The 24,404-nt window shown below is 36.4% G+C and overlaps 2 protein-coding genes across 4 annotated transcripts in view; both read right to left on the bottom strand.

Annotated features, from left to right (window-relative positions):
• Window positions 1-782: 782 nt before the first annotated feature.
• LOC306868986 (MHC class II transactivator-like) lies at window positions 783-17,287 on the bottom strand. 3 transcript variants are annotated; one of them, XM_079415502.1, is made up of 20 exons: window positions 16,987-17,287; window positions 12,354-12,404; window positions 12,182-12,235; window positions 12,069-12,095; window positions 11,797-11,874; window positions 11,667-11,705; window positions 11,309-11,443; window positions 11,132-11,224; window positions 10,983-11,033; window positions 10,783-10,893; window positions 5,619-5,684; window positions 3,856-5,536; window positions 2,921-3,100; window positions 2,701-2,766; window positions 2,537-2,617; window positions 2,334-2,417; window positions 2,121-2,204; window positions 1,925-2,008; window positions 1,626-1,709; window positions 783-1,273 (listed from the first exon to the last, which is right to left on the bottom strand). In XM_079415502.1, the coding sequence occupies exons 1-20, from the start codon at window positions 17,276-17,278 to the stop codon at window positions 1,198-1,200; spliced, it is 3,417 nt and encodes a 1,138-aa protein (XP_079271628.1). In that variant the 5' UTR covers window positions 17,279-17,287; the 3' UTR covers window positions 783-1,197. The 3 variants fall into 3 exon arrangements, with proteins under 3 accessions (XP_079271628.1, XP_079271629.1, XP_079271630.1); XM_079415503.1 differs by lacking the exon at window positions 16,987-17,287 and adding an exon at window positions 14,258-14,589; XM_079415504.1 differs by lacking the exon at window positions 16,987-17,287 and adding an exon at window positions 12,742-12,925.
• Window positions 17,288-18,061: 774 nt separating this feature from the next.
• Window positions 18,062-24,404, bottom strand: part of LOC306868838 (cytosolic Fe-S cluster assembly factor nubp1) — a 28,992-nt gene continuing 22,649 nt past the window's right edge. Inside the window, exons 9-11 of the mRNA XM_079415237.1 lie at window positions 24,004-24,106; window positions 23,593-23,676; window positions 18,062-20,478 (exon numbers count right to left, since the gene is read on the bottom strand). Of these exons, the coding sequence (XP_079271363.1) occupies window positions 20,429-20,478; window positions 23,593-23,676; window positions 24,004-24,106 (237 nt within the window). The 3' untranslated portion in view covers window positions 18,062-20,428. The remainder of the gene's footprint in view (window positions 20,479-23,592; window positions 23,677-24,003; window positions 24,107-24,404) is intronic.

Raw genomic sequence — 24,404 nt, 5'->3', positions numbered from 1 at the left:
TTAATATTTCCTGGCCATAACCATGATATGTCAACACCATCTTCCAATTTCTGAGGAAATTATTTGAAATATTTAGATCATTTTATTGTCCTGAAGCAGGTGCCATTAGCATCCATTAGCATCTAGCATCAACAGAAAAAAACAAAATGGCTACTACATGAACTCAATTTGTTTTGTGACAGAAATGCTAAATTTGTCACCACCACCATGATATATCAAAATACTTAAATGTGACTCTTGAATAAAAGCTTTATAATAACATACTCACTGTTGTGTTTATTTTAATACAGTAAATTGATTCAATGTATTTGATAGTTAAAATTCAGGTTTTTGTCACCACTGTCAGATGTGTCAACCATGAGTTTACCATGGCCAAATACCCTGACCTGACCTTCCTTCCTGGTATTGTAGTAATGTTACGAACAGTAATATAAAGTTTTCTCACCGGTGAATGTCACATGAATGTTGCCAGCTAAATGGGGTTTGTCAGGTAATTAAAGAAATTAGCACCAGATGCCAGAATAACTTGGAGGTATCTCTAATTTTGAGTTCTTTTTCAAATATCTCAATTGAGTTTTTTATATTGGGCTTCAGATTACAATTAATTTATGAAATATGCTTAAAAAACTGCCCTTCTACTCCCATTAGGCTAATTTCAAATAGAACTAAGCAGTGGCCTTGAAATTTAGGAAATTATAGGTTCTCTAATTTTGATCTCCACTATATAAATCGAGAAATTAAAAACATGCTTATCATAGAAGAGGGGAGAGGTGCATTCAAGTCATTGTATGTATGCATTTCATTTTATTGTACATATTTTTTCAGCCCCTGAAAACTGCAACTGAACAGATAATCAAAGCAGCAGTATTAACTAATGTTTAATTCAAATTATAATGAATTATAGAAGCAGCTAAACGTTTGATGTATCTGACATCTGTAACTGTCACAATCAGAAAAGCAGACTCACAAAATTTGTTTATTGTTCAAAAAAATAAAGTATATTCACAAAAGAGTCATAATACAAATCACATGTACAGCGATTTCAATGAGAAAGTGAAACAACATTTTAAAGCAGTTTAGTGTCCTTGTTGACAAATGTTGGTGAAGTTTTGAATTTTATAGTGAATTATGCTTTTGTAAAAAAAACAAAAACAAACTTGTAACAGCATCCAGTCTGTGGCCATTTTAAAATGTGCCTCAAAGTGATCTTATCCGTGGATCTTGAAGACGGAGGTGTTCAAAAACTCCATATGGAATACAGTCATTCCACATCCTAATGAGGGAGAAAAAAAAGAATATTTGCATATCAGGAAACATTTAGTTATGTAATGGTACTAAATGCATGAACAATAAAGGACTTAATGCATATTCTTAGTGACTGTGGTCAGATTGTAGAGATAAACTTCTTCCTGTCCACCTGACTGTGTTGGCAAACTGTAGCAAGATCTCTTATATTCTGTTTACACTAGCTCAAATGTTGTGCTCACTCTTGAGACGCTAGTATCTGATACCTAATTACAAGAAAAAGTTATCCTAGGAAAAGCTAATGTGCTGGCATATGAGACCACTACATGTCCAAAAGGATGGTAGATGCGAGAAAAAGAAAAAGAAAAAAGGAGACTCACTCCAGGGATTTCATTCCTGTGCAGTTTTTCAGAGCAGCACTGAGTTTTGTAGCTCCAATGTCTGTGAACTTGTTGAACTTAACACTGAAAGTAAAAAAAGAGAAATGCATAGATATAATATAACATGATATAATATAATAATTAATATAATTCTCTCTTTTTTTAACGAGCATTAGAAGAGAATAGAAGAGAAAATGTATGTCAAAATAACTAAGATACTTCATTTTTAAAAATGAAACTAAATAAATCTTATTTAAATCTTTTAAAGAATATTTAACATGATTTGAATAGATACTTACTCCAGGTCTTGCAGGAAATTCATGTCTGGTAATACCAAGGCCAGATGTTCAGCTCCAATGTCAGCAATTGCATTTCCATAAAGGCTAGAAGTGAGGAACGTGGAACAATTTTGACAAAACAGTGAGGTCTTCTGAACACTTCCAAAATTCACATTTTACTTAGTGGTGGTAAATATATTTCCAAGGGTGTCTGTACCTGAGGCTCTGTAGAGAAGGGACTGATGCCAAAGCTTTAGCCAGTTTCTCTACTCCTGCATCTCCAATGAGGTTTTGAGACAGACTGTATGGTGGGAACATTGGATCGGTTCATTTGTGACACAATTGTTCCTTTACAAGTTGTATTTACTTTGGAAAACACTATTAAGTCCCCGTGTGAGATATTTAAGGGCATAGATGTTTCAAAACTTACTTTAGCAATTTCAGACATTCCAGAAAATGTAAAACGCCAGCTAGCTTCTCAGCTCCAGAGTCTCCTATTTGGTTTTTCTCAAGGCTAAAAGACAAACAAAGAATCAAGAACATTTTTAAATCTTAAAAACTCGAAAGGATTTTTTTTCCCCCCAATCCAATCATAGTCGTGAAACCATATGATATCCACCAGTTAATACTTACTCCAGATGTTGGAGAGACTGCAGAGAAGGCAGGACCTCTATGAGTTTAGGGAAAAGTTCAGGACCATTCTGGACTCCAAGTCTGCAATGCACAACACCAGAACTTAGTATAAAAACAACACAATGTATACAAGGATCCAGAGAAAACAGAAACATGAAGCTCACTCAAATTCCAGTCTCTGAAGATTCCGGAGGGCTGGCACACCCTCGTCCAGTGCAGACACAAATTCACTGAAAGAACAATCATAATCCTTATCAACAGCATCATTTTATGCTACGATTTGAAGTGAAGAGCATGAATGGGAATGGCATCGGTCAGTTACAAATATTAACATTATTTTTTATAGTCATCAGAATTCCTATCAAACACAAATTTGATGTTTACCTCATTGGTAGCTTCTTCTCTCTGTGAATTTGGACAAGGACAGGCAGGCTCTCTATGTGATACCCTTCAGTTGCCTTGAATGGGTGCAAGGTGAATTTCTCAATGGCACTTTTCAGGTTCAGTTCATCATTGCTTTGGTGCAAGTCCTCCCATAAGCCAATAGTGTCTGCTGTATGTGCCCTATTGGGAAAACAAATAATAATCATCATGACATATAAATGAAAATCTTATGATTAAAGCAATAGTTCATTCCAAAATGAAAATTCTGTTAGTTCCAAAATTTCTTGCCACCAAGAAACTCGAAAGCAGAAAAGTTTTCCATGCAATTACAATTAATTTCAAAAAAGGACACAAATGGTCACAAAAGTGGTAAATATAACTCTTCCAATCTTCCCAAATCGTCATTATTCATTTGTCATTACTCACTCACTGACAGTCTTGACATCCACCTTGGCTTGAATTTCCATGTTAATGAAAAAATAAAGTGAACTAGCGATTCTTCCTGTTTTATAAATCTGAAAAAAATTACTCAAAAGAATGATTCATTCATCAATGTATAATTCATGAAATAATCATTATTTTGAGTCATTTGATCTGGCTTGTTAATGAATCAGCCTTTTGTGTCAAATCTTTTAAATGAATCATTTGTTTCGGTGAATAACTATTTCAAATTTGACGTGATCACACAATATTCTACTTTCATGGTGCTTTTATGATGCCTTTTCATCTTTTTTGAGGCTCAAATGCTTCAGTTTCCCTTCACTATGATTGCATTGTAATTAATTAATTAAAACTAAAAGTATTAAAATATCCAATTTTGTATTTTTACCAAAAAAAAAGTCATTCAGGTTATGACCTTGATGTTAGGGTAATTAAATAATGGTAGAATTAGCATTTTTAGGTAAACCACAATGCATTTTGCCACAACTTCTCACCAGAATTCTTTGATACATTTGAGTCCCACAAGCTCTTTCAGGCCACTGATGGGAATGCATGTATCTTGCAGGTTAATAGAGAAGGTCCGCTTCAGCGTGCTGGCAAATCGAAGGAGATGACATATAACGTACACGTCCGATTGGCAAAGCTGCGTCCCATAGAATGACAGATTGTCAGGCAGGTTCTTCAACAGCAGTTTGGCAAATTTGTCACTGCTGGTCTCGTAAACACAATGAAACAGTTCTAGTAACCTGACAGGAACCAAATCATTAGGCTTCATGCTCTCCAGATGGGTTTCGACAGCCTTTCTTTTGGCTTTTATGTTGACACTGCTGTCCAGGATGCTGACTCCATCAGGAACCTTCAGGAAGACCAAGCCCGTGACAAATCTCTGTAGCATGTCCTGTGACTCTCCCTGAACCTTACGTTTCTTCTGATGGACTACGCTGTTTGCCACCACCATTTTTTCGTTCACCTGTTTAGACTGTACCAGGTGCACAGCACTCAGGAGGTTCTGAGTGAAAAGGTCTGCAAAGTGGTTTTCCTGACCCTCAGATGTTTTGTAGGATGCAAGTATGCCACTTTTAAGAGCGCAGTCCAGCAGCTCTGTAGAAATGGCAGGGTTTACACGTGCATCATGATTATTGAATCCCTCCCATGCCATTTTGCACAATTGTGGGATGTCCAGCTGTTTTCTGTTTTTACACAATGTGCTATTTTCAAGGCTAGCTAGTTGTAGATGCTTTAAGATTGATCTTTGGTACAAATCCGTGAGGGTTGAAGGCAAATCATTGCAGCTTTCTTGGTGCTCAAGCAGGAAGCAGGTAGTCCAACAAAGCAGCGGGTTGGAGCATAAACTGAATATGTATCTCTCATTCTTAATCTGTTGTAGTGCACTTTCTTGGAGGGAAGCGTCTCTGAAATATTTTGTCGTATACAACTCAATGTCCTCAGGAGAGAAGCCACAAAGCTCCAAAAGGCTGTCCATTTTTCGCAGCACCTGATTTAAAACGTCTTTAGGCCTTGTAGCGATGAGAAGCATGCAACCCGAGAGGATTTCCTTTTGGAACAAACCGGAAAAAAGCTGTTTTACTGTGTATTTAGTGTTTGTGTGTGATTTAGCAGGGGACTGGAGAAGCCCCTCAAAGTCTTTAATGTGATCAAAGCTGTCGAAGATGATAAGAACTTCATCAGGGCAGGACAGAATGTGTTTGAACACAGAGTCTGAGTCTTCGCAGCGAGGAGACATAGACAAATCAAATAGTAAGCCTTTCAAGCTGTAGTTTGATTGTGTGAAGTCTAAAATTTTACAGTTCAACAAAAAAACAAACTGAAATTGAGGCAGGCTGCCACTCGCCCAGTCCAAGCATAAACGCTGAATGAACGTGGTTTTCCCCGCTCCGGCTTTTCCAAGGAGAGCGACAGACTGTTTTGGTTTGGAATCACTGTTATGAAACAACTGACTTCTCTCCAGCTTTGTTTTCTTTCGCTCTGAATCACTAAGAACAACCAGTTCTTTCTCCAGACACTTATTTGCATTCTTGCCAGATTTGATAAGGAGTTTTCTCTGGACCAGATGTGTGTCTATGTATTGTGACTCCATTCCCATTCCTCCATGCATTGAGCAGCAGACATCTCTCATGAAGGATTTTATGTGATGTATGTAGTCCTTAACACATTCTGTAAAACAAACATATATCATGTTTCACATAGTCTAATATAGTAATTTAAGCTTTACACAATGTTTAAATTGGTTTCTTACCTGGTGCTTCTGGGCGGATTTTCTTTCCGGTTTTTGGAGATGTGGAATCATAGATTTTTTGTAGGTCTGTAATTTGCAAAACAAACAAGCAGTCATTCTCAGAATCAGAATCAGAATGAGCTTTATTGGCCAAGTATGTTTACACATACAAGGAATTTGTTATAGTGACAGAAGCTCCACAGTGCAACAGAAAGACAGCAACAGGACAGGACACAGATAATAAAAGAATAATATACAAATAGGCAATGTACAAAGCAGCAAAAACACAATATATAATATAGACAACTATATATGTACAGGTCAAGTATGTGCAAATTAGAAATGAGAAAAAAAAAATAAGTGAGGGTGGTGAATGGATAATGTATTATAGTTGGAGCGCTGTTGATCTTGTTGTGGAAATATGAAGATTTGGCAGTGTGGACTTCAGCAGAGAAAGATAAAAGCAAAGACTGATACCTACCCAGCTCTGACGGATCTTTTGATTTGTGCCATTTTCTCTCTGCTGCCCTGAGTTCTGACTATTAGTTCCTGTTCACAATTGTTAGTATATGCACAGAACTACCATACAGATTTAATATAACACTTGAATTGAATTGTGAATTGCTACCCGCGTGTCACCAACCCCTTTACCGGTTACTTTTAGACGAAACCTACGCTCCCTTTCTCCCTCCCATCTTTCCTTTGTAGTATCCTCCTCTCTTCCCTCACCTACCCATTTCTCATCTCTGGATGTGAATGCAGCTACTGACACTTTATGCTCTACTTTAACCTGTTGTCTAGACATTTGTCCTCTCTCCTCCAGGCCAGCACGGGCTGCCCCTTCTAATCCCCGGTTATCCGATGTTCTTCGTGAGCATCGGACCAAACTCAGGGCAGCAGAGAGAAAATGGCACAAATCAAAAAATCAAAAGAGAGTAGGTATCAGTCTTTGCTTTTATCTTTCTCTGCTTAAGTCCACACTGCCAAATCCTCATATTTCCACAACAAGACCAACAGCTCTCCAGACACACGTAATCTCTTCAGAACATTTAATTCTCTCCTCTGTCCCCCTTCACCACCTCCCATGGCAAGAATGCGGGCCAAAGAGCCAGGCAGGAGGAGGAGAGAAGAGCAGATGAATCGGTTAAGTGCTTGATAGGGATTCGGAACGGAGGCAGGCATCTATCCTAATGTGTGTGCATGCCATGAGTGTAGAATACGTAAACACTTTTTAATAAAATGTAAATTCGTCCCCCGCGATTTTTTGGCCATGTCATGTCAAGTGTGTTCATAGAGGTTTCCATGGGCCAATGCAAATAAATCTAGATTTAAATTCGAAAAGACAAGATATTGTCGGACCTGACGTTTTATTCATATCCAAAACAACTAGATGCAATGATACATATCTACAATACCAGTCAAAAGATTTTGAACAGTAAGATTTTGAATTTTTTTTTAAAGAATTCTCTTCTGCTCATCAAGCCTGCATTTATTTGATCCAAAATACAGCAAAAGCATGTAATTGTCATGAATCAGGTCCATGGACTTCCATTCGCTCGCCACCAGTGGTCACCCCTCCATCACATTGACTTTCACACCACACAGACTGTTACATATTACCCTGGACACTCAATCACACACTTACACCTGAGAATTATCACACAATCACACACCCTTTAATAAACCATGGACTTCCTCTTCCTCTCTGCCGAGTATTGTTCTGCGTTTAGCACTCTCCAAGTGTTAGCTGCTTTACCGAGCCATTCCGTGTTTTCTAAGTCTAAGTTTTGTTTATAGCCACGTTTCCTGATTCCTGCCCAGGTATCTTGGATTAGTCCTTGTCTCGCCATTCGGACTCTGCTCATACCTCGTTTGGATTATTACTCAGGTTATCGGACTACCCCTCTCCTCAAGCCCTCTGGATATCGTTCGCCAATCATAGACCCACGCTTGCCCTAGGATTACTCTGTGTCTTGCCTATGCCATACTTGTTTGATGTTGTTCGACCCTGCCTGTGTTTATGACCATGTCTCTAAATAAAAGCCTTGCAAATGGATCCGCACGTCTCATGTCTTGTCGGCTCCGTAACAGTAATATACTATTTTAAATAACTGCTCTCTATTTGAATATATTTTAAAATGCAATTTATTCCTGTGATAGTAAAGTTGAATTTTCAGCATCATTACTCCAGTCTTCAGTGTCACATGATCCTTCAGAAATCCTTCTAATATGCTGATTTGCTGCTCAAGAAACATTTATTATTATTATTATTATTATTATCAATATTTAAAACAGTCAAATACTTTTTTTTCTGGATTCTTTGATGAATAGAAAGATCCAAAGATCAGTGTTTATCTGAAATAAAAAAGCTTTTGTAACATTATACAATATACCATTCAAAAGATTCGAGTCGGGATAATTTTTTGTTTTGTTTTTTGGGAAAGAAATTATATAAATTAATATTTTTATTTAGCAAGGATGCTTTTAATTGATCAAAAATGATGATTAAGACATTTATAATGATACAAAAGATTTCTATTGCAGATAAATGCTGTTCTTATGAACTTTCTATTCATCAAAAAAACCTGAAAAAAATTATACTCAGCTGTTTTCAACATAATAATAAAAATAATAATAAATGTATTTTGAGCAGCAAATCAGAATATTTGAATGATTTCTGAACTGATCATGTGACTGCAGTAATGATGCTGAAAATTCAGCTTTGATCACAGGAATAAATTACATTTGAAAATATATTCAAATAGAAAACAGTTATTTTAAATAGTAAAAATATTTCACAATATTACTGTTTTGCTGTAACTGTTTTGCCCCTCCTCTTCTCCACATACACTACATCACTGTGTCCCATCATACAGGCACATGGCTTCCCCTTCTGATCCAACGGTAGCTGCACGCATCTCAGGCTGCCTGGCGGACATGGATGAAAGAACATCACCTACAGCTTCTTGTCTTCCCTGCCACTCCAGCTCTACAGCATGATTTCACCATCCAGCTAGGTTCTTCTACAATCACCCCATCAACTTCGGTCAGAAATCTTGGTGTGACCAGCTGACCTTCAAAGACCACACTGCAAAGACTGCTCGATCTTGCAGGTTTGCATTACACAACATCAGAAAGATCTTTTTCACAGAGCATGCTTCACAACTTCTTGTCCAGGCCCTTGTCATTTCTAGGCTATACTACTGCAATGCTCTTCTGGCTGGACTTCCATCAAGCACAATCAAACCTCTACAAATGATTTAGAATGCAGCGGCACGACTGGTCTTCAAAGAGCCCAAAAGAGCCCATGTTACACCTCTCTTTATCTCCTTGCACTGGCTACAGGTTGCAGCTCGCATCAAGTTCAAGACACTGATGTTTGCATATAAAACAGCCACAGAAATAAATAGACACCTACAGTCAGTAGATCATTCACATTTTGTTTAAAACAACTGGTAACACCAATTCTCACTATTAACTAGCATGCATAGTTCTACCATACTGGCTGTTTATTATTAGTAGTACTTATAAAGCACATATTAATGCCTTACTCTGCATGACCGTATTTTAGATCCCTTAATCCTACTCCATACCTAAACATAACAATTAATAGTTTACTGAGGAGATAATAGTTAGAATTGGACCTTAAAATAAAGTGTGACCAAACAATTTCAGCAAAAATCTGCCTTGTTTGCTAAAATCAAAGGTGCACAAAGTATTTTTCCACATTAGAAAAACTTTTACACAGATAAACGTCTCAGTTTCTGTTCACTCAATTGTTGTTGTTTTTTTAAACAATGTTTCAAATAAAGTAACAATAAAAATAAAATATTGCCCTAAAAAGTCACTGATGTGGCTGTTATATTAAGATCATACTGAATCTGAAGATCAATGTCATTTTTATTTATAGCACCTTAAAACAACAACAACACAAAAGACCAAGGTGCTTCAAAAGTAAAACATAATAAGATGACAGTCATACAAAATTACAGTTAAACATTTAAATCAAACAACTTAATTCATGAAACTAAATAAAAAAAACTAAGAATTTAACTGACATAGTTAACATGGATAAAAAATGATTTCAGTCTTTTCATTTAACTGAATAAAAGTATCACCAACTTTTGATGTCATTTACACAAGCTAGAAAATCAGATAAGGGCTTTGACCCAGGTTTTATCAGCATGTATAATTGGGTGTGATCTGCATAAAGTGGAGAGGGAGCATAAGGCAAATAAAATTGATGAGCAATGAATGAAGGGTATAACTGATTTAAAATGGCCTTCTCCAATATTTTTGATAAAAATGGCAATTATGAAATGGGTCTATAGCTGTTAAGTTCAGATGGATCCAGATTTACTTTTTAAAGCATCAGATGAACCACCGCATGTTTAAAACAAGATGCAACAGAACTTGTTTGTAGAGAACTATTGATAACAGAAACAATATTAGGTGCAGAGTCATACACTTCCTTGAGTAGCAGCTGAAATAATATCAAGAGAGCGAGCGGTAGATCTTAAACTGGAGACAATATCCAGGACCTCTAAATGCAAGATAGGATAAAAATGTGAAAATTTAGCTGGACTCGATACCAGATACCAGACTTTCTGAGGTGGATTACAACTGTTTTTTGTTTTTTTATGAAGAAGCTGCAAAACTTTTCACACAATGCTTGACCAAGACCAATAACAGTGCAAGGATTTAATACAGAATTAATAGTAGAAAACAAAAACTTTGGACGAATGTAATTTTGAGACATTACATTAGAAATAAAATATTTAGACCTTTCCAAAGCAACCACCTCTTGAAATTTGAACTAAGAATTTTGCAATAGTTGGTAAGAGCAGGGCTTAAAAACGAAAAAAATAAATAAATAAAATAATTCAATAAGTTCACTCAGAGTATTTTCACGTTCCTGTTCATGTGTTCCTCTGGACTGTCATACTGTTAACTTTAGAGGATTTGTTGTGGAAAGAATAATATTATAATATTTGTAAACAGTAAAAATAGCGGTTTCCCCGAAATGAAAATGAGATCAGTTGGACCAATCACTGCAGATTAGTGTCATGAAAAGTGTTTTTAAACACATTCTTTAGTTTGTAGACCTTGTATCTTTAATAGATATATACACTTGGTTAAAACCTACCACAGACACGTAATTGCTGTCATCAAACCCTGAGCTCACCTTTTGTAGGGGAGAGTGTGTCTACTGTTGGCGAACCCTGGCATGCGCTGTCTGAGGATGAGCCAACAGGAATAGAACCAGTGAGTTCTGGTGGGGCAACTGTGCCAATGTCTGAAAGATGAAGATTACAGTTAACACACACCACAATATTGCTAACCTTAAAAGCATAAATATTTATGAGACCATCTGTTTTAACTTACCAGGTGAAAGAGGAATTATCTGAGTGCCTGGACTCACACACTGGGGCGAGACTGCAGATATTGAATGTGAAATTAGAGATACAGTGCATTATTAAAAGAACATTGCAGGCACCTGCAGCTGTTTAAAGATACCTTTACAGTTAACTCACCAATCACGTACGTAGACCCTGTTGGAACCATAGTGCCGATTAGAGGCGGCGTATAAGGGCCGATGGTCTGGATGATTTGTAGTGATGAACCTCCTGAGATATTTAAAGACTCAGTCAAAGGTCAAGCCTTGGCATAGTTCCTTGAAAAGCAAATACAGTATGGAAACAGGTACTCACCACTAGGAGGCAGAAGAGAAGGGCTGAAGGGAATATGTAATACATGCTGGAATGGGTTTGAGCTCAAATCGAAACTACTCTCAGGGGTAATGGTGGGCGTCCTTCCGTTTGAGGGACTTTCAGGGTACTTTGTTGCTGCAATACATTAGGCTTTCAGTTAGCAATATTTAATTTTACTTGTGGTTATTAGACTGAGATACTCCGTTATAGCAAATATATTCTTCCTTCCTTTTTTAAAAATAAATACAGTTCTAACAGCAGTTTTTTACTATTTTTTGGGAGTCAAATAATCCACCACGTTACTTCTGGTTCCCATCATTAAACCACTTACATTGCTACATTGTGATGTTTGAATTACCTTTTTTGTTGCGTTTTCTGGGGGGTTTGCCTGCAACAACTATCGACAGATAGAAAACACAACTCTTATTTAATGAATACCATGCAGCTTTTTTTATTATTAGAGAACATCTAAGAGAAAATAGCATTACCTTTTTTTTTTTTTTTTGGCACTTCATCTAGGAAAGTGGCATTTTCTGGTGTCGGCGTGGAGGTTGTGTCTATGTCACCTGTTGTTTGCAAAGCAGATTACTATATATAATTCCCTTTTTTTAATAAAAAAAAAGTAAAGTTTGATATGCAAATGCATTATCAAACAATCACTGGTTCCCCTTCACCTTCAAAAATGTTAATGTCATATGGGATTCAAGGACTGATTCTACTCAAATTTAATATTATTATACATTATTTTATAGAGTCTTACCTGAAAAGTCATCAAGGAAGGAGGGATCTGCCAAAACAAAAGGAAATTTATAGACTTCATGACATTAACACACTGTTATGCAATATATAGAGAAATGTGGTAGTGACACTGACCGAAATCATCTTCAATAGACACAAGTGACTCGAGATATTCTAAGATGACATTGTCTGTGGAAAAAATAGTAACAAAAGGTAAATATTTCATTTGAAAACTCAAATGCCAAATACAGAGCTACATTTGTTTACCAAGTTATAACAAGTCGGCCACAGTCCATCTATTACTCACCAGGTAAGAGTTCATACATTGGGTCTGGACCAATATCTTGCGATTCAGCATCTGTTGTAACATAGTGACACATTACATTACATTATTTTGACATTAATTTGCCACAGGGAAAACTAATAGTGTTGCTAGTAACCGCTTATATCGTGGACGCGCAAGATACTGTGAAGCGCGCGCTCACTTGCTGTGAGAAAAAAAATCAGATAAAACAACGCAAAGAGAAAAGCCCGTTTCTTATATAGAAACAATTATCGGACTATTCAAATTATAACGTTCTTTTGGACATTTTATATAAATGCCTGGTTTTATGCACCAAAGTAAAATAAGTTATGACGCAAAACGCATTACAAATATAAACTGTCTAATAAATTAAAATATCTTCGCACGTTACCTGTTTCACAGAGATATTCCATGTTTACTGAAGAATTATTAATCCATTACATTAAAGTTGTGAAGAAAAAAAAGTGTCTTGTACTGTAATAAGCGCTCGACGTGTCCTCACGGGCTCGGCATTGTCTGGCAAACACCAAAACTGGCTACAGCTCACTGCTTACTTTTGCTTTCAGTATGTGAAGGGAGTTGGATTGGCTTTGCAAAAACTAAACTCAACAGCTTTGGTCGTTTTGCAAATCTGTTCTCTCACAAAGGACATGCATTCTGCGTCTTATGGATAATTTTGCATTTTTCTGAGATGATGGAGATAACACACTGACACATAGGCTACATATATTATTATAATTCTTTATTCGTGTCTGTTCCAGCTCTAGTATTTTAAATGCTGGCGGCTAATATTAAGTATTTTATATTATTGTAAAGAAAAATGTTTTAAGAAATAAAAAAATTTCATGTTTACTGAATTGCCATGTGATTACGTCATCACGTGACCTTTAATTTTTTACCAAGAATTAATGTCAGTATCCTACATTTTACAGTAATAAATAGATCTGCCACAGCAGGTTGATAGATTGATATATTATATAATCTAAATGTAAGGAACTCTAAAATATAGATTTTTTAAAGAAGTTGATACACACAAAAAAGAATTATAGTTGACCCTATTTTTTTTAGGAGCTTGTCACTTCTATGCAGAAATGCACTATCCAGGAGTGGCAGGTATTTTCCATTATCTATTGTGCCCATTTTTTATTTTTTTTTTACAGACTGGTCTTATATAATACACACATTTATGCTTTCATAATGTAAATTTTTATTTGATTTTCTAAAACCAACCAGCCAAAAAGAAAAAAAAACTCTGCAAATCCTAAAATAAGTCATTTAAATAAGTTCCCAGCTCCAAAAAAGAAATCTGATGCCACCTACCTAAAATGAAACAAAAGTGTTGCGCACGTATCAGGCTGCTATGACAAGTACTTTGTTAACTTTGAGTTTTGTGTTAACCTCACCTATACCATAAAATTTCTTGCCAACAGGCTTGGTTTGCTGGTGACATCACATTTAACCTAATTGACCACACAATCTCTCAGTCAAGTCATTTGTTATACCGAGGAAGGGCATCTACCATTAGAAGTTTTAGTGGCACCTTTTGGATTTGACCCTGACATCGTTCAGTGTCCTCTTGCTTTTTGATCAGCAATCCCCACGGAAGAAAAACAAAACCTTCAGAGACTATTCCACACAGCTTGCTTAGAAAGCAACTCTAGTGTCTGTGAGAGATCTAATTACAGGTGCATCCTGTCAGGCAGTGTTACGGACTAGTGGTTTGTGAGCTGCAACACATAGCAATATTAAACAAAGTAAATATGGACAGTATTTACATGTATATTTGACAGTTTCACTGCTGGCCTAGTATGCTGCAGTGTTGTTTTAAATGTTATTTACACCCTCTTGTTGCACTGCTACTGAAGTGATGTCATTCTTTGTGAAGAGGGTTAAAAGGAATAGTTTACCTGAAAATGAAGCGAAAAGCTGCCTGTCCTTAATATGCAAATCCATCAAGATGTTTTTAACTAACAAACATTGCTACAGGCTAAAATATGAGCCCTCTATCCATAACGCTGCCTCTCCAGTGAAAAAGCCATCTCATCTGAATCAGAAGAAAAATATGCACAGATGAAGTTTACAAGTGCTAAAAGTTCCAAAAAGTCCAAAACAAATATGAAGGGGGATTTTGATGTGAGAGGACAAAAAACAGGAACCTTTCACAGGAGGAAGTGTTATGTATTCTGGACTGGTATTTTGGCCAAAAGCGGTGGTTTAAAGGTAAACGCCTTAATGAATCAGCTTCTTACACAAACACAGCTTTTCACTCCACAGGAAGTTCATTGATGAACTCAAGTCACATGGATTACTTGTGGTAATTGTGATGTTTTTATCAGTTATGTGGACTCTCATTCTGCCGACATCCATTTACTGCAGAAAATCTATTGATGAGCAATTGATGAATTTCTAAATAACACCAAATCTGTTACGATGAATAAGCAAACCCATTTACATCTCGGATGGCTTAAGAATGAGGACATTTTAGCAAATTTTCATTTTTAGTTGAGCTATTTCTTTAACTGAATTAGTATTCATAGAGAAAGATCACTTTCTATAAACACTGCCTGCTACAAAGACTCAATAAGAAAATGTTTACTTCAAAATAATGTTTACTTGAGCATTGCACTATGCGCTGCTTCCCACAAAATCTCTCTTTAATCTGCACAACAATTTAATGTACAAAATATAATTTTTTTCTCACAATTTCATGTACAAATATCTCTTTTGCATAATTTCATGTACAGTATTTATGTAAAGTTATTATACAGTCTCAGTTTGTGTATGTCTAGGCAACTAGGTATAGTAGTTATAGTGTATAGATGGTCTATTTTTGTCAGATGCTCTGTTTTTTTTATACTTGCATTGTTGTGTGTTTGTCTTATGTTTAACTATATGTAGCACCGTGGTCCTGTGAGACTTGACATTTCGTTCCACTATATGTCCACACTTGTAGCAGAATGACAATAAAGCTCAACTTGACTTGACCTGAGATCAAGCATTTTCCTCCTCAAGTTGTCATAACTGTAAGACATTTGATGCATTTTATCTAGTCTTCACGTTGGCAGAACTGGCACTGAAGTCGGCAATCTGTGCTGAGACTGGGATAAGATGTATCACCTCGTAGTCAATGACACTATTGTGCACGGTTTCTCTGGGCAGTGTCCTGACAAACAGGGCCCATCATGCAGTATAACTGTCTGTGAGAATGAACATCGTAAATAATGTGCAGCTCTCTGTGACTGAGAAATGCGCATGAGAAAGCGATCTGCATTTTAATACTAAATTATTTTTTAAATATATAATACACATGAAAAATACATGTTATACACATTGTAAAAAAAAGAAGAAAAAAGTACTGGTCATTTCCTGCCAGGACATTGACATTATGCATTAATTTTACAGACAATTCCGTTCATGCTAAAACACAACAAAATTTAAAATACAGGAAAAACACCTGTAAATAATCAAAACAGAAAATTCCTTAATATTAATATATACATTGTGCTCTTTTTTTTGTTATATTTTGGGATTTTTTAATGCCTTAAGTGGGACAGGACCACAAGACGGGATTTGAACTTGGGACGCCGCGAGCGCAGTTGCGCTGTATGACGGCGCACTAAACATGAGGCTATCGGCAATGAACATTGTGCTTTATTTTTACGGATTTAGTTTTTTTGTTGTTGAATGATGGCAAATTCAGAATTTATAAAGCCATGTCATTTTTGTCTTAATATTGGCCATTAATCACTAAACTGACCTTTTTCCCAAAATGGCAGCTGTGGGGCAAACGGTGTCAAACACTTCAGGGTGAGCTGTGAATTATATGCAGCGAAATACTCTAAAATGCATTAATACATTTGTTTTTAATACAAACAACTAATTTACGCTCATATTGTTGTTTGAAAAGCTAAACGTTCATTTATTTCTCAACGCAGCATTGTCCTACATTATCACTTAACCGCTTTTATTATTATTATATACTCACTCTATGGCCAACTTATAAAAGTGATCCTCTAATTTTACTTGATCCTTAACATATAAATATAATGAAATATAATTAGTCTCTTTCCTCCTTGCCAAAAATTAAGTTTCCAAAAGTGGCTTTTCGCTGCAATGCCATGGAAGAACTATTTGCCTTAGTGTTAAGAACATTTTAACAATCAAAATAACTTTTTTCCACTATAAAGAAAATTGAGGAATGAAAAGCTTCCACAGATTGACAGAATGGCATTTAAGCCTTTATTTAAAACAAGTCAGTGTAAAATATTATACATACACAGCAAGAAGACTCATCGCGATTAATCGCATCCAAAATAAACGTTTTCACATAAGTGTACTCTGTGTATTTATTATGTAAATACAAACACATGCATGTATATATTTAAGAAAAATTTAATGTTTATATACTAAATATATTTATATATAATATGAATGCTATGAATGCTATGTATATCTGAATATATATACACATGTAAATATTTTTAAAATATATACTGTATGTAGGTGTCTTCATATATACATAAATATACACAGTGCACACACATTATATACGGAGTAAACAAAAAGTTTTATTTTGGATGCGATTAATCATGATTAATCGTTTGACAGCACGAGTAAATACAAATATTTAACTCACTAGAAGGAACCAAAGTTTCCTCTTTGGAGAGTGCCAAATCCAAGATGCCTTGGCTGATGTCCCAGTTTTGCCAGATAGGCAAAGAGAGTCTTCTGGCCAGATCTTCTCCATCGTTACAAAAGACTTCACATAAAGGAAGCTCTCCAATTTCCCCATCCTTGTAGAGAGACTGGTAATACTGGGTAGAGAAGACGTTGGCCTCGTGCAGCTCTCTGAGAAGCTCGTGCAGTAGGATAGGGCTGACCTGTAAAGCTTTCCTCACCTGAAACAGTACCTCCTCGAATGGAACCATGACTGGACAGCAGCCGCCAGACAAGCTCATTTCAATGCTTCATTTCCTCCTTGCCACACCAAAGCCAATTATCGGCGCTTTTGTTCCTGGATAAAAAAAATCCCCTCAGCAGATTTGTCTGTTTAATACTATACTGTGTTTAAGGACAACAAGTTTTACCCAGGTCAGGTGAGGACAGTTTCGCATGTACTTTTTCCAGAAGAAAACTAATGTCGCTAATGTGCTGTGCATGGACAAATCAAGAGGCCACATCTCCATCTCACTTCTCCTTTGTTACTAAGAATTAATATGGAAGATATATATATATATACACACATGCCATTAACAGAACCCAACCCGTACCACTAGTATACTACCATAAATGAAATGCTTCAATATACTGAACACAATGTGTTCTACTCTTCTAAAATGAAATATTTTGACATGCATCTGAAAAATAAAAAAAACATAGCATTTGCAGGCAGTATATGGAGGTAGGAAGACACAGCCGAATACAATATTCGCATAACTGCCTACTGAGGTCAGTTTATGTAGGAAGCACATGGTAGATGATAACCCACAATCCTGTGTGTGCAGTTGTGAAGTTGGTGTAACATGCATAAACGGCATGTGATGAAGCAGCTGAAAAGAGCATTTAATTCATAAATGTCAATTATTTTGTACAAAATGGCAGCTGTGAGGAAAAGTGTGCCTGACGCTTTGAGGTGAGCTGTGCCTAATAGCTAGTCTAATAGTGAAAATAAGTTTGAGGCCAAATGAAACCGAAACACTACCACATTGTTCAAGTCAGCAGCCTTTGCTTTTGGATGCAAAAACTTTTTATCATGTATAAAAGACCCTTGCATACCTCCACAATGACTCACAATAAACATTTATCTGGCGGACAACACCTTAAACACCATAAACTGAAAGTGGAAAACCCCTGAAATTACTTATGGTAGCAATATGAATATTTTATGAAGAATAATATAAATACACTGAAGTATATCAGAAAGGATGAAGCATTCGTTGGTTTGACATAAGGAACAATACAAAAAAATATTCATATACAGGTACATCTCAAAAAATTTGAATATCGTGAAAAACTGAATTGTAACATTTCAAAAAGTGAAACTTTCATATACATTTTAGATTCATTACATGTAAGGTCAGATATAGGTCACAAGTTTTTTTGTTTTAATTTTGATGATTAGACCTTACAGCTCATGAAAGTCAAAATCCAGTATCGCAAAATATTAGAATATTTCATATGATCAATCAAAAAAAGGATTCGCAAAGCAGAAAAGTTCAAGTTCAAGTATGTTCATTTATGCACTCAATACTTGGTCAGGGCTCCTTTAGCACAAATGACAGCATCAGTGAGGTGTGGCATTGAAGCGATCAGCCTGTGGCTCTGCTGAGGCACTATTGAGCCTTCGGCTCCTCTGTTTTGTTGGATTGACTGTTTCTCATCTTTCTCTTGAAAATATCCCATAGATTCCATATGGGGTTCAGGTCAGGCATGTTGGCTGGCCAATCAAGCACAGTAATATCATGGTCAGCAAACCATTTGGAAGTGGTTTTGGCAGTGTGGGCAGGTGCAAAAGTCCTGCTATAAAAGCAAATCAGCATCTCAATAAAGCTTGTCTGCAGATGGAAGCATAAAGTGCTCCAAAATCTCCTGGTTGCATTGACTCTGGACTCGATAAAACACAATGGACCAACGCCAGCAGATGTCAAATCACTGACTTCGGAAACTTCACACTGGACTTCAAGCAGCTTAGGTTCTGTGCCTCTCCACTCTTCCTCCAGACTCTGATTCCCAAATTAAATGCAAAATTTTAATTTATGTGAAAAGAGGACTTTGGACCACTGAGCAGCAGTCCAGTTCTTTTTCTCCGTAGCCCAGGTAAGTTGCTTCTGACGTTGTCTCTGGTTCAGAAGTGACTTGGTAGCCCTTTTCCTGAAGATGTCTGAGCGTGGTGACTCTTGATGCACTGACTAAAGCTTCAGTCCACTCCTTGTGAAGCTCTCCCAAGTGTTTGAATCAGCTTTGCTTGACAGTATTCTCAAGCTTGCGGTCATCCCTGTTGCTTGTGCACCTTTTCCTACCCAAATTCTTCCTTCCAGTCAACTTTGCATTTAATATGCTTTGATACAGCACTCTGTAAACAGCCACACCTTTCAGTAATGACCCTCTGTGACTTACCCTCTTTATGGAGGGCGTCAATGTTCGTCTTCTGGATCATTGCCAAGCCAGCAGTCTTCTGCATTATTGTGGTTTCAAAGAACAAGAGATACCCGGAATTTATTCTGTAGAGATGGTCGTTTAATGAAACTCAAATATAAATATTCTAATATACTGAAATACTGGATTTTGACTTATGAGCTGTAAGCTCTAATCATCCAAATTTAAACAAAAAAACTTTTTAAATGTCTTACTTTACATGTTATGAATGTAAAATATATATGAAAGTTTCACTTTTTGAAATAAGTTACAAAAAAAAAAAATGAAGTTTTTCATGATATTCAAATTTTTGGAGTTGGCACCTATGTGTGTGTGTGTGTGTGTGTGTACTAAAACAGGTGTTTTGACATGTTATTTATCAAACAAAAACATAAAAAATATAGAGATTTAGTGCACGCTGGATTTAGAAATTGTCACCTTAAGAAATTTATTAGCAAAATTAAACATGATAGCCATTACATCTCATTGACAGGAAAAGCCACTATATGGCACACATTACTTTTTTTGATAAACAATTTCTCCTGGCCTGCTGAAACATGCCCATTGTCATTACAGAAATATTTTGGTTTCACTTTTATCAAGTACAATTTACAAATTTGGATTCTTGAATTGGATTGTGACTTGTGATCTCTACTTCTAATGTATAACATGAATTAATTTTTTGATATATTGCAACAAACAATTTTTCAAATCTCAAAAATTATATATATTCTCAAAATCTGTGATTTGAAGAGAACCCAGGAATTCAGACTATACTTTCCATTTGCCCTGTAAATGAGTTTATAAAGGTGAGCAAGTGCGTTGAGCAGAAAGCACAATTCATCATGACCTTTATTTTGTGACTGATTAATCACATGACACTGCTGTCTGAATTCATTGGATGTCCCAGCTGGCTGGACAAAGATCTGATGTACACTTCTGCCTCAACAAGGATCATCTGGTGTAGAATGGGAAGAACAGTAATCTCTGATTTCTGTGAAAAAAAAAAAAATATATATATAAATATATATTTTTGTTATTGTCAGCACAAATGAAGGCCACACTGCGAGTTAAAATAACAAGATATCTGGATTCTAACGAATACTCACTTCTGTAATCTGCTTCTTATAAAAAAAAAAAAGAAGAAAAAAAAAAAGGGTGGGTGGGGGAGGTGTAGGGAGTGGGGCGGGGCCGAGAGCTGTGGGAACGGAGGGAGGCCGGTGGAGTTAATGATAATGAGTGACACCTGCGCCACTCACCGGTCTCGAGTCCCACGGAGGAGCTCCGGAAGGATAAAAGGAGGAGTGACGACAGTGGAAGACGAGAGAGGACCAGGCCTGGACTTTATTTTGTGTTTTGTGTGTGGCAGTCGTCCGTGAGGGGCTTCCGCTTTACTTTTGTGTTTGTTTATTTGGTTATTCAAGTCTTTAAATGTTTGCCGGTTCCCGCCGCCTCCTTCCCGTTCTACAAACTTTGTTACAGGGGGCTTCTCACAAGCTACGCATTATTTCCTTGAGATTAGATTTTTGTGAACATAGTATTTTGTCTATATTTCAACAATTTTTCTCTTATATTATGAGATATACATTTAGTGGCTTTGTTGAAGGATGTGTTAAATATGTCTGAGAAGAAATCCGCAAGTACTACAGCACAGTTACTATTAGCACCTGGTCACCCAGCAAAAGGACAAAATTCACAAAATCTGGCTACACTGAATATTATTAACAATTAACCTAGCATGGAAAGTGATATTTAATACTTTTACATCATTACAAAAATAAACTGCTCTTTTTTTTCCACACATTTTTAAATTGCTGCATTTAAGTTCAAAATCGAACAAATATTCAACTAATATTCTTATAGAAAAAACAGATCAGATGAGGGCTTTAAAACCATTATGAAATATTATGAAATTCCAAGGTTGACAACAAACATTTTGACAATCAATTTTCTGAAAAACACAAATACATAAATTGCTTTTTTTATTTTTATTTAAAAAGCTATACTAATACATTTAATTCATTTTATTTATTATTATTATTATTTGCATTCTCTTTAAGTTCTGAACTACAGTTCTTGCAGTTGTACAAAATCTTAGGTAAACTCCAATCATTGCTTTAGCCACAATCAATTATTTTTTTCGGTGTTATGATTTTTTTACATCAAAAAACAATTTAGAAGTAATAAGTTATTTTCTGGCCTGTTTTGACCCCCTCATCAGAAGGCACTGTTTGAATAGGCGAGGCGGATTGTAGACTCGGAAGTAAACGTCCACTGTTATGATACACAGTTGTGTATGTTTGACAGCCTACATCCTTCACAGATGGACGCTGCTGTGTTTTAGGTTAAAAATGCATAAATAACAATACAAATCAAGCTGTAAAAAGAGACAAAGCAATAGTGATCACGTAATGAAAAGAGTTACATTTGAGTGTTGTGACATCTGAAAATCAAGCGTCAAATTGTGCTGTTTGTAATTGAATCCCCGGTAAAATGAAGTGAACAAAAGACCAAGTTCTTACTGATGCAGTCTGGTACTTTATTAAAAATAAAGTTCATCAAATTAAATTTATCATTAGGTTTCTGCGTAGACCTGTGTTTTTCTCTCTTATCATTTACCTACTACATGTGTGAATCGGTGGGCGGGGCTAAACAGGCAGCGATGTAGAAGCAGGCGTTGATCATCTTCTGTGGAGGCGGTGTTTAGCACACTATTACATCAGAGTAGAATATTCCACAAGCTGTCATAAGTTGTTTTGAGACTAACGAGACAACTTTCAGTTCTGAAACTTATAGGACATATATATGAGGTTCCGTTAGACTTTAATTTTGTCCATTTTCACGGACAGGGTCATAAAAATTGCAGCATAATCTATTACCCATTATTTTAATTTTCATATTTTAATTATAATAACCCATTTGATTGCTTTTATTTTTGTTCACGTTTTCATTTTTTTAATAATGAACTTAAGGACGAGCATATAGGCATTTATTTATGAAGAGAACAGAGCCTGTCACTTTTCATGTTCAACACCACAGCAGAGGACACTAAAAACAACAAAATATGCTAGTGCTGGGTAAAAAAACCCCCACCGATTTCTCTGTTTTTATAGATTCTTATTTTTATGAACCAATATCGTTTCTTAACTCCCAATCGATGCTGTTTTCATTTGATGAATGCACAGTAGGCAATAGGCTAAGCTTTGTGCGTTGTTACTTTTGATATGAAATACAGTCTCAGATTTCAAATTTTGTCCATTTTATTAGGAAATTCAAGCAACAAATACCGTTTTGGCGCTCTTTAATGTGGCGTGATAGATCGCTGTAGACACCTCAGACCAAGCGATTGGCTTTACTAATACTCGCCTGTGCGAGTCAAAGGCATAGCAAAATACTTTTATTTTTGCTCTGCAGACGATTGCGTGCTCTGCTGCCTGACTGGAGCACACTCGCCACCAACTGGATAGGCCTAGGAATTAGTTATAAATTACAACAGATCACCCTCAGTGTAATCTGCCAAAGTGACGGACGGCCTTCAGATTTTTCCGTCACTGCTAAAAAAAATTCCTGTGCGCAAGAAATGTGCAGAACGGATGTGCTACTTGGCCGTCGGGTGTAGCGCTTTGGCTTGGTGTGTCAGGGCAACTTTGGACCCAGACACTGCCGACTTGAGCTACTAGTTCGTCGGCTTGGTGTTGGCTTAAGGAACAAAAAAAGGGGAAGACAGGATCTGTATACAGAAGTTCTCAGAAAGCTATTTTGGGTATTCTTGGCACCCAAACCAAGATTAAATATCTTATGCCCAATGAGTTTCTTGATTCACTGAAAACCTTTAAAAACTGGTTCTTCATAAAAGGAATGTGGAAATCAATGAACTCAATCCATTTGCTGTCCTTCAGAGTCAGGTGTATCCTAACCTTTATTTAGTGCACACCGTATTTTTGCCTCTGGCAAAGCTTGCCATTCTTAGTTTGTCAATACCAGTACTTAAGACTGTTAGCTAACAGACTAAAGCAGAATTACCAGAATGGTTAGTTATGGCAGTTTATCATCCAACGTGTGAGGCAGGTCTGTTTTAGAAATGCTTGCTGGGGTTTGGATGACTTACTCTGGACAATATTCTGATAAGCCACTGCAGCAGGAGAGTCTGGAACTTCAGTCAGGAAAGACCTTCCCTCGTCACAGCTTTTCCCTTGAAAAGCAAAACACAGAAGTGCATTTAGAGAACTAGAAACTGCTGGCTGCTGACTTTTCCTTCAGACGCTTTATAAGAACCACCATAGGGAATTTTTTGATACTTGATTCACTGACTACACTCTGTAAATATAAAAACAAGGAAACACTCTCACAAAATAAAGAAATGCATTCCACCGCTGTGCTACGATGTGAATTGTTAAACTTCCTCATGTCCTGACCACTTAATGCGGAACAAATGTAGAATGATATTTTGCTGTTGTATTTAATCTGATTTATAACATTTGCTTCCTTGTGAATGGTGAAAGATTAAAGCTCTTTGTACCTATCCGTGGATCCAGGGGGACTTTGCCCAAAAGAGGGAGATTTAGTTCTTCACACATTCTCTGTGCTCCTCCTGTGGTCGGAGGAAATATCTGTGATGTATTCTGTCAACAGAAAGAGAAGGGGTATCACAGAACAATATATAATGCAGCAGGTCATTTCACAATGCAACATTATATTTAGTCACCCTTGTGTCAATGTCAGTTTTATTTCTATAGCACAACTAAACACAACAGCAGTTAACCAGAGTGCTTTACACCAAAACAAAAAGACAATATAAATATCAAATTATAAAAACAAAAAACACAGTGCACTACATTTCATAAATTGACCATATGCCAGTTCAAACAAGTAAGTTTTTAACCTAGATTTAAAAATAGATATAGATTGAGCAAATCTAAT

This window comes from Barbus barbus (assembly GCF_936440315.1).
Source record: "Barbus barbus genome assembly, chromosome: 4".
NCBI classification, from domain to species: Eukaryota; Metazoa; Chordata; class Actinopteri; order Cypriniformes; family Cyprinidae; genus Barbus; species Barbus barbus.
The sequence above is the reverse complement of the archived record's forward strand: the minus strand, read 5'-3'. Positions and strand labels throughout refer to the sequence as shown.